The 10,598-nt window shown below is 36.6% G+C and overlaps 1 protein-coding gene across 1 annotated transcript in view; it reads left to right on the forward strand.

Annotated features, from left to right (window-relative positions):
• The window catches only part of LOC109539693, a gene marked incomplete at its 5' end in the record, with an annotated part of 41,511 nt that overhangs the window by 26,245 nt on the left and 4,668 nt on the right, over positions 1-10,598 (forward strand). Inside the window, 4 exon segments of the mRNA XM_048668281.1 lie at positions 5,717-6,514; positions 8,223-8,364; positions 9,896-10,209; positions 10,470-10,533. Coding sequence (XP_048524238.1) covers positions 5,717-6,514; positions 8,223-8,364; positions 9,896-10,209; positions 10,470-10,533 — 1,318 coding nt within the window.

Genomic DNA, 10,598 nt, shown 5'->3' on the forward strand with positions numbered 1-10,598 from the left:
TTAGAAAACTGTGTCCTAATTTGCTGCATGCCTGTGCATTCATTTTCTAGGGTTCTTTTTCAGTTGCTTTAGGACATTTGTCAATTTTCCCATAAGTTGACTTAATTAACCGCATTCTTTCGGGTTCTATTTGTAATTTCGTCCATTTTCTATGCGTTTATTTATTTTTTTTCGGCCATTCGATTTTTCAAATTTTTGCTTCAATTGAATGGTCAATTAAGGGCGACCTTTCAGTAAAAAGCTTTTTTTAAGTTTGTTTCAACTTAAATTCAGAGAGAGTGGCATTTACACGGACTTCTGTTCATTTTTGAGGATTCTTTTTTCAGTTTATTCCTCATTTGACTTTAAAAATTTTTGATTGAATTGCATCATCAATTAAGGGAGATGTTTTATTGAAAGTGTGTTCTTATGTAGGAGAACTTGTATCTACAATTTGGATTTGTGCAGATCTTCAAGAGTTTCTTCAGTTTATCCTTTCTCTTTTTTTTTTGACGTCATTTCACTGGAAAAATTTTTTACATTGAAATAAGCCATCAATTAACGGTGAGGTTTTAGTGAAACTTCATAGTGTCATTGAAAATTTAGTTCTTTTTCGATTAGTTTCAAGCTTAATATAGAGGAAAACTTGCTTTGGCAATTTGTACTTAAGTTAATTTTTAAGCCTTCTTCAGTTTAACTTGTCGGTTGTTTTAAGCCATTTTTCTTTATTCATTTTGTAGCTGAAATTGGACTGTCAATTACTGGCGAGATTTTAATTATTATTTTTTCAGTTATGTTGAAGACTAATATCAAGGGAAACTTGCATCTACAATTTGAAAAATTTGTTCATTGTCGACGGTTTTGTCAGTTTATATTTTTCCGTTTGTTTTATCATTGGACTTTTTCATTTTTTGATTGTATTGAATCGTCAATTCTAGCGAGGTTTCAGTAAAAACATTTTTTTATTCAGTTTGGAAGGAAAGTTGCATTTGCAGTTTGGACTTCTGTTAATTTTTCAGGCCACTTTCATTTTACATTTTTTTCGTTTTTTTTTAGTAAAAGCTTCATTTTTTTTGGTCGATTAACTTTTTTGTTTATTTTCCATGCCCTGACTTCTTCACTCTATGTCTATTTCCTTGTTTAAGTTCGATATTTTTTAAATTTTTTGCTTAAATTCAGTTGTCAATCGTAGCTTGAGGGTTCAGTGGAAAATCGATTTTGATCGTTTAGCGCGGGTTTAAATGCCTTAACTTTTCCCTTCTTGTTCATTTTCTATGCCTTAAATTTTGTTCGATTGTTTTGGTTCGGTTATTTTTCTGGTTAAATTTGAATCGTAAATTGAGGCTTTAGGATTCTAATTATTTGGTTAATTACGGGTTTGAAGTGGAGAAAAAGTGCTTTAACTTGTTCCTTCAATTTGCGTTTTTGTACATTTTCTTTACTCTGACTTCGACACTCTATTCCTATTCGATTGTTTAGTTTCGACAATTTTTTTATATTTGATTAAATAAAATCGTCAATTGAGGCTTAAGGATTTAGTAAAAGCTCAATTTTTTTGGTAAGTCAACCCTCAAGCAAAGAGGATCAAAAGTGTCTTAACTTGTTCCTTTCATTTGCGATTTTGTTCATTTTCCATGCTCTGACTTCTTCAGTTTACAATTAATTGAATTAATCAATTAATTTAATTCGACTGCTTTACTTTCATTATTTGTAATTTTCTGAGTAGCCCGAATCATCAACTGAGGCTTAAGTGTACAGCTAAAATTCGATTTTTTCGATTAATTTCGAGTTTTAAACGAAGGAAAAGTGGCTTAATCTGCTGATTTTATTTGCATTTTTATTCATTTATTCGGCTGTTTTAATTCTAGATTTTTTAGCGTTTAGAGCCTTCGGGGTTTTCTTCGATGATTAATTATTTGATGCGGATGAAAAGTTCCTTAAATTGCTTCTTTCATATGTGTTTTGTTCCTTTTCTAGACTTGATTGCGGACTTTTTTCACTTACCGTTTTTGATTGCTTTAGGTCAGTTTATTTTTTCCTCAAATTGAACCGTAAATTAAGGGCAAAATGAAGTGAAGTTGTGAATGAATATTTCTATTCAAAATTGAAAGTTAATACATTAAAATAATATACTTTTTGAGTTCAGGCTTGAAATGGGGTTTTATAGGAGGAATCGYGAGAGTATGAGGTTTTTTCACTAAATTTTTTAGAAATTGATCAAAAATGGTCTTTAACTCTTTGCTTATGAGTTCTGGTATTGGTAAACGTGGAATGGCATTTTTGCGCAAAAAACTCGAAAGCTTTGAAAAGTTTAAGATATTGGGATCGCTCTGTTGGGGTCTTTAGAGAACCCTTCCTGGTCGATTAGCTCGCACTTGCCCAACTTGCAAATCAAAATTCAGACGTTTTCAGAAACTTTCTGCTTTTATCTAAACTGAAGTTTCACCATCTCAGGGCAAACGTTACGACTTTATTTTATTTCAAACACTCATAATTCAATTTGCTACAATTTGTTCAATTTGCTAACAAGCTTTAGCCCTCTGAAACGATCTTAATATACGGAAAACGCACTAAAAAGCATTTTCATTCGCTTGAATAAACTAAGACTGACTAATATGTTATTGTTCTATGCTACGGGTCTGATTTAGTGCTCCCATCAAGCCGGGCAAGGTTATTTTATCTAATTGTGGATATTAAGTAATGCTGGCGAGGAAATAAATAAATTGCTACTAACTAAACGCGTTTATTGAGGGAAACTTAATAGGAACTGCATGAATGAATCACAAGGAAAGTTGAGAGCGAAAAGAAGGAAACCACCGGAGTGCACAAAAGTGTGCCAAAGGACGATCAATACCACCTAACAAAAGACACGCAAGTGGATAAGTAAAATAAATAGTTGAATTTGAATAGCAAACGTTGGCATGCTAGTTACTGGCTATGAATTTCCAATTGTCTACGACATTTGAATATGTAATTTTTTTACGGCGATAACCAAAACTGTACATGTGGGTATTGAGAGTGCAGTGTTGCTAAGTCCCAGCTAACTTCCGATAGGCGTCGGTTTCAATGAGCAATTTCCTTTCCAATAAATGAAAATTACACGAACATTCCCTAAACGCCCACCAGCTAAGGTTGGGACATTATTAACGAAGGTGTAAATGGGATATTGAATAGTCCACCTATTTATAGCGCGTTAAAGAGAACGCCCCCGTTTTTTCAATTGGTAATTAAGGATTAATCCAGAAAGCGATTATTTTTATCCGATTAGTCTTAGTTACACGGTAGACCACATCCGAATCAGTGGTGGTACCAAACATCCTCCACTTGCTCATTCTAGTCGAGCAGAAGCCTTCTTTGAATGCCTAGAGGTTTTCCAGTTTGGGTGAACGAAGCCCTAAAAATCGACCCACAACACAACTAAAGATTCAAGCTCGTAAACATAAGTTGTCGGCATTTTGCAAAGGTCTTCACGAGCTTCTGAAGTGTGGCCACTTTGAGGTGTTTCCAGCTTAACGAGCTGTGAAGTGGTTTATGTTGAGCAGTCATTTCTGAAGAGAACCGGCGTTAAAAAGAATGGAAAATATGGAATTTATGTGCGAGCTGCCGGGGTTTTTGTTCGAAGACTCTTACTCGCACCAGTGGGTGCGATTAAGCATGTTGTGGGAACAAGTGAGTTTTAAATTTTCAAATTAAATATCGAGAAGTGTCCATTTCCAGCTCAATGCTAAAGACAAAATTAAATTTTAGTTTTCCATGACGGTTTGAACTTCAAGGACTACTGAGAATTTGCCCGTTTTATGCCAGTTTAAAAATCAACTTCTGATTGCTATTTTATTGTTATTGATCGCTATTGATTTTGCTTGTAATTGTTCTGGTTATCGAATGCCTCCTCAACTATTTAAGTGCTATGACTAAACTTGCTTACCTCTTGATCCTCTGATTAGGATTGCCATATACTCGCTTACGTCAGCGTGTATTTTCCTTGTCCAATTCAAAAACAATAAGGAGAGAATTATAAAAATATTGGGTTTTGCTGATATTCATTCAACGCGTGTTATCAAAGGTTGATCGATTTGAGCCAGTTTAGTCTACAGTTTGCTGAAATTCGCGATTAATATTATGGTAAGCTTTTATTTAATGAACACGTAGCCTTTTTGTGTCGCCTTTTCAAGTGCTTTTTTGTCCTGGTTTGTTTGGGTTTTGCATATTTCCGCTAGTTTTCCATGGACGTTTTTACGTGTCTCTATTCATTCACAGGGCAAAATTGATTCAATTTTTTTAAGGCTTTGATGGAACCAATTGAGTTTTCAGTTGGAAATATCGCATTCACCCTGAAGGGTCTTTATCTAAGTACAGAGTGGAATAAAAAAATCCGTTTGAAGCTGCGAAAAACATTATATCTCCAAAACGGTTTAAAATTTCCCCTTAGTCGTAATAATATTTTCGGTGGCCCATTTCTAGAACTATCTTTTCCTAATTAGGCTTCCTTAGAAATCCTTAACCTGTGAAAGGGTAGAAGCCAAAATCTGAACATTTTGTCGGCGCTCGAGTTCCAAACCACTTTGTACCTATCTGAAAAGCGGGTCGAATATCCAATTTTTGTTCTCAGGACTTTTTATAGCTTGAATTCAGAACTGTGTGAACAATTTTTGCTATAAAGATATAACCTCTAAAATTAAAGAAGCAAACAAAGCAAAAAATTAACGTTTGAAACAGTTAGTGTTTTAGCATCGATCGGATTCTGGTCAATTTTCATGTGTAACTCGTAAATGGTTAAAACTACCTGAAGAATCCGCACGACTTTTACGATAAAACATTCCCCGCAGTGTCGTTTTTCATAAGTCTGTGCATATAATTTCCTAACCCCTAAAGAGCTAGAAGCAAAAATGCAAAATTTTAAGGCGTTCGAAGTAGGGCTCGGAATCAAACTCGAATAATTCGAGTATTCGAMTATTCGAAAAGCGAATAATTATGTGTAGTCATAACTCGAATATTCGAATACTCGAATATTCGAATAATCGAATACTCGAATACACTAACATTATCAAACTCACAAGGTGCAAATATCTTTATATGCACTTTGTATACTTTTATAAAATAAATTATTCATATYCTAAAAGCATTTAAACAAATACACAGAGGCACTTTTTTATCCATTGCGGCTAGTTGCCAAAAATGATATGAGATTTTTCTTCTTGGAAAACGGTGAACGGAAAACGAACACTCGAATATCTAACGAAATATTCGAATATTCGAATACTCGAATACTCGATTATTGAGTATTCGAATAATTTTACTATTCGAATAAACCACTAAACGACTATTCGAATATCAGATTTTTTAAAACTCAGAGCCCTTTTTCGAAGTACACAACACACTATTCCGGAGAAACGGGTCGAAATATCCAATCAGCACTAAGAATTTTGATAGCCCGTCTCGAGAACTGTGTTTTACTATTTGGAGTTTATCCGAAATTCCTCAACTGTAAAAAGATTGAAGCAAAACTGTGCAAATACTGGGACATTCAATAGCGCTAAACGTTCGCAAAGATCACAGATGGGCTCAAAATGACCAGCTTTCGATACAAAGTCATGCCCATAGGGACGTGCCCATCATGCCCATAGCTAATTCCGATGACTTCGAGTTGATTATTTCTAATGCTCCCTTTCATCTAACATTTTAATGCTGGAAATCTTGTTGCTGTTGAAAACTGATCGAGTTCTCTGTTTGTTTGCAGCCCCCTGAAAATGAACTCCAAAAGACCGAGCGCGTTATGTCCGAGCACGAGCTGAGAATCCAGCGGAGCCTGCAAAAACTGACGGTTCCCGAATGGTACAAAAATTCGCAAGTGCCCGGCCAAGGTTTCCTGCTGAAGAAACATCAGTCGAGAGAATCGCGATGGACAGGAACGGGATCGAAAACAACCAGTCTCAGTTCTTTGGGTTCGGGTACTCAGAGCCCGTTAGTGCTGAGCCCCACGCCCTCCAGCCAGCCTTTTGTGCGATGGAGCACCTCAAAACTCAACAGCACTGCGTCCTCGCCTTGCCAGAGCACCCGTAGCAGTTTCAATCAAGGCAGGCAAGCCAATGGCACGCTTTCGCCCAGTTCTGCAAGATCCAGCTTCAACTACAGGCAGCCTTACATGGGCTGGAGATCGCAGGAGAGGTTGAACCGACCACGAACACCAGCAGAAAGACTGGCCAGTACGTTGCTTTCTAAGCAAAGCCACCAACCACTTCAGCAAGAAAGCCCGGAGATCCAGACCTCCATTAAGGAGGTCACTTCGGCTATTGTCCACTATGTTAGTGGGCTGAAACCGACCGAAGGTCTCGACAATCAGGACGGCAGTAGTAGACGGTCTAGTTCAGTATCGCCTAGGGGTAGCCAGAAACTTTGCTGGCTGGAAAGCTCCTTTGTGGGGACTAAACCTCTGGATAGTCCCGAGACTCCCGTTACCTGCTCAGAAAGCCCGGTGCCCCCTCAGAGTCTGAGACTAGATCTGCAAAACCACAGCAGCACTGGTGAGTCACTACGGGCCTAATTAGGGCCCCATTAGTTAGGCTGGTTTGCTTTATTTTTACTTGTAAATATCTCTCACTACCAAGAATCCAGACAATATGCTTCACTTTCAATATCTGCAATGTTGAGCGACGAGAAAATTGGCCAATGATGGTGCTAGTTTTATGTATGCCTGTGTTGATGTTCTTCCCTATTTTCTATTCAAATGTATGGCTTGTTTTTTAGAGTTTCACATCACCTTGGAAATGTTGATTGTATCGTAGGCTAAAGCTTGAGTTGAAAAGGAAAATGCTTCTGAATAGTGCTGAATTATGCTGCCTGCCATGTGACAATTTTCGAAGATGTTCGAAAAGTTTTTTAAAGACGATTCTGGATAGTTTTTTAATGTTCTATCAAGAACCTGCCGAACTCAACGGTTTTATTTCATTTTCAAATTAAGTTAAAACTTCCATATGTACCTACTATACAACTTATCCAAAAAACCAAATAGGAAACGAAGAAGGAAAGTAAACAATAAACAAAGTTGTTTAAGTTTCTTCTTCTGCCGCTTTTTTATTCCAGGCAATTACGGCATTTAGAAAGCGTGTTCCTTTTCAACTTCCTTTTTAGTTTCATTTTCTTTCATAATCATTTGCTTTTGTATGTGTCACCGCATAGTTTACAAATGGTAAATTGTGAAGGTTTTGATATAGGGATTTGTTGTTGTTGTTTGCTTGATTTTTAGAGGCGTTTTTTAAATGTGCGCATTGTGAAAGGGCCCAATGAAATTGCAGATTTGGTTATTCTTTTTAGTATTTATTGTTTGCAATTTTCCTTGTTTATTTATTCGACTCGTAAGTAGACTATTAATTTCTCATAAATTCCATGAATTTTCAGTCATTGTGATAGTAGTGAGTAAAAAAAAATTAACCAATATGGGCGAGAAATTAATAATTTATTTATTTATCTGATACTGTTTGGCTTAAAACTCTGAAGCGAATTTCTCCACTTTTGTGCATATTATTACGATCAACTGTACATATGTTTTTAAAGTTTTTTTAATTATTATTATAGTCGATAATTAATCGTTATATATTTGAGAGCAATGTATCCTCCACTAATTACTGTTTGGTTCTTTAGTCTAGTATAAATAACAAAATTTATATTTGAAATTGTTAGATTCTATTTGTGTATTGTTACTACACATTTATAAGCGACTCGTGTACAAATATGTTTCATTTATTAATAAATTTTGTTTTATTTTTTTTGATTTGGTTTTCTTTGGTCATATTGCACTTATTTTTTATCAGGGCATTATTAATGTTGGACTCGAGTGTTTTTATATACAATCCAGTGGAAGGTAAGGTAATTATGTGGCAATTAACACAAACTAGCTTTATGCTTTGAGTGGAGGTTTTAACGGATTTTTTATACCGGGTGTCCACAAACTCAAACTTGAGTGAAGACAATTGTTGATAAACTTACTAACACTGGGTTGGATGTTCTGTGGATGCTTGAAGCTTATGCAAACACTGCAAATCTTAGTGACTTTTACAGGGCTTTATTGCAAGCTTAAAATACCAAATCCATGTCAACGAAAAAGCACTAATTGCAATAAAAATGGTGATTTTTCTTGCTTCGAACCCTTTCCACATCTTCAGCCGATTGAGGAGAAGCAGCATGTAGTTGTAATCTGTTGGAAGCAAATTTCATCAATTTCAAAAGCCGCTAGTTGCTGAATTTGATATGTTTCACTAGATCTGGCAACATTATCGCCTGGAACTACCAGGGTGCGACCTTCGCCCAGTTCCACCACTTTGGAGGATGTTCTGGATTCCCTTCTAGGTCTTCCTCCTTCTGGTAGGGCCGCAAGTCCGTGCCTTCAAGGTAGGAGGCATGTGTAAGTAGTGTTTCGATTTAATTTTCATTCAACTTTTGATTTCGTTCCATGGTTAGAAATTAGGCTAATTATTCACTGGTTGTAATGGAAAATACAGTAGACTCGCGTTAATGTGCAGATGCACTCTTGTGAACGGTTCGGTAGGGTGAAAATGTGGGCAAGTCTAAATATAATCGACGCTAATTGTGATTGAATTTGGCCGCAAAGGTGGATTTAATTTAAACTGGATAGACGATAGACTTGCATTGCCTTTAAATTTGTCTTCAAAGGGAACTATTTTCGGGTTGTTTCATCTTTTTCGGCATCTGCATCATCAGGGTGTAGAACATGCAAAAATGTTTGTGGATTTTTCAGGATTTTAATGCCATTTTATCACATCCGTCCAATAAAATTTGAGCTATATTTAACACTTGATAATTTTTCGACAGAAAAATGGTGCACGCAACTGGTTTTGCAGCAAACCAAAATGTTTCTTTTGCAAACAAAAATTTCTTTTTGATCCTGCATTTAATTGGGAAGGTAAAAGCCGCTTTCAGTTTTTTCGCTGAACTGGGAAATTTTATTGGAACACTCGCTTCCTTAACCGCTTTGCAAACATTTTTGGAAAACTTACAGCTTCGATTTATGGACAAACCCGTAATAATTATGTCTGGGTTTTTTTCCAGAATTATTTCCCCGAACTGAAAAATCGAAAGTTTATAATCATTTATTTGGTAAATTCTTGGAAACTGGGGTTTTTTCACTTTTAGGTCAATATTTCTAAACAACACTGTCTCTAAACAGAAAAACCTCGTTTTCTCTAAAGTTTCACTGTAAAATACTGGCAAACTGAATCTTTTATGCAAAAATATTAAGAGATCAATTTTATAAGAAAATTCGTCGACTTTCTTTGGACTTTCTCGTTCTGCTGCAGGAAAAATCTAGATTACTTTTTTTTAGTTATTTGAACAAAGTAGTAAAACGATACTCAGAAAAAATGTTGATGTCCTCTTTTTTAGATGTGAAAATTCCAGTCTCGGGTCTAGGTAAAGCTTCAACAAATAAATTATAACTCATTAACCGATGAGTTATAACTCGTTAACTCAGAGAGCGGCAAGAACTCAATAGCGCAACTCAATACAGTGTTACTCAGGCCTAATCAAGACCAGAAGTATAAGTTGCTCAGCTGTGGCGCAAAACGATTCAGCACTAAAATATGTATATTTTGTTTCAATAGGGTACTTAAATAGGGTTTTAAAAAAATGTTCGCTATTATTTGAAGCTTCAATCTGCACTTCCGTTAGTGGTGGATAACTGCGTGTTCTCCGTTCACTTACACGAGTCTACCGTAGTTCGTTTTATCTTAACACCCCAAAAAATTCACGAACAACAAACGTGCATCAGTAGCTCAATGTTGCTTGTTTTGTTTTCAAAGTAGATTTACATCCACCTGTGTTTTTCCTGCAAAGTTATGTTCGAGACGTCAAATGTCTGAGAAAATTGGAAGCTGAAGAATGGTCACATTTAAATCACTTTCAGAGACGGCGTCAGCTAGCACTAGCCCGAAGCGCCGTTCGAGCGACGCCGACCTAAACGGCGCCTACCGACGCCGCTCAGAAGGATCAGAACCAGCGTCGGGCAACATCGATCCGGCTCTGCCCACTCCGGTGCTGCTGCGTTGTCGCTACTCGCGTTGTGGAAAAACCGCGCTACCATCATCCAAAGAGGCCAAATCGTACAAGAACTGTCACAATTGCTCCTACACCTATTGCTCAAGGGCGTGCAGAAGAAGCCATTGGGAGCGACATCGCAAAACGTGTCTTTTTTCCAGAATGGGCACTCTTTGTCGCCAGGTAAAAAAACCTTTAAGTCCGGCTTGCTAAACCCAAAATTGATTTTTTTGGAGTAGTCAAATCTATATTCGCGCGAACTCTTATCGGCCACGGTCAAGTAATTTAGCTTTTTAAGTCCCAAGTTTGCCATTTTAGTAAAAATCAGAGCACTGATAGATCTCAGTATACTTTGGACGATTTGAAATTTCATATTGTTCCTTTTGTATTTTTTAATGTAGCTTGTATTCCTGGCTTATTAAAGTAGGACTATTCCTTTCCAGGTCATTCAGGCGGTCAGGGATCAAAAAGACACACTGAGGGAGCTTTCGAAGGTGGCCAGAAGAGGTTTGTTTCAACTGCTAGTAGCTTTGGAGTGAATCCCACATAGCAAAATGATATTCCCAGAATAT

This window comes from Dendroctonus ponderosae, unplaced genomic scaffold (genome assembly GCF_020466585.1).
Source record: "Dendroctonus ponderosae isolate FM_Combo_2020 unplaced genomic scaffold, Dpon_F_20191213v2 Dpon_F_20191213_7, whole genome shotgun sequence".
NCBI classification, from domain to species: domain Eukaryota; kingdom Metazoa; phylum Arthropoda; class Insecta; order Coleoptera; family Curculionidae; genus Dendroctonus; species Dendroctonus ponderosae.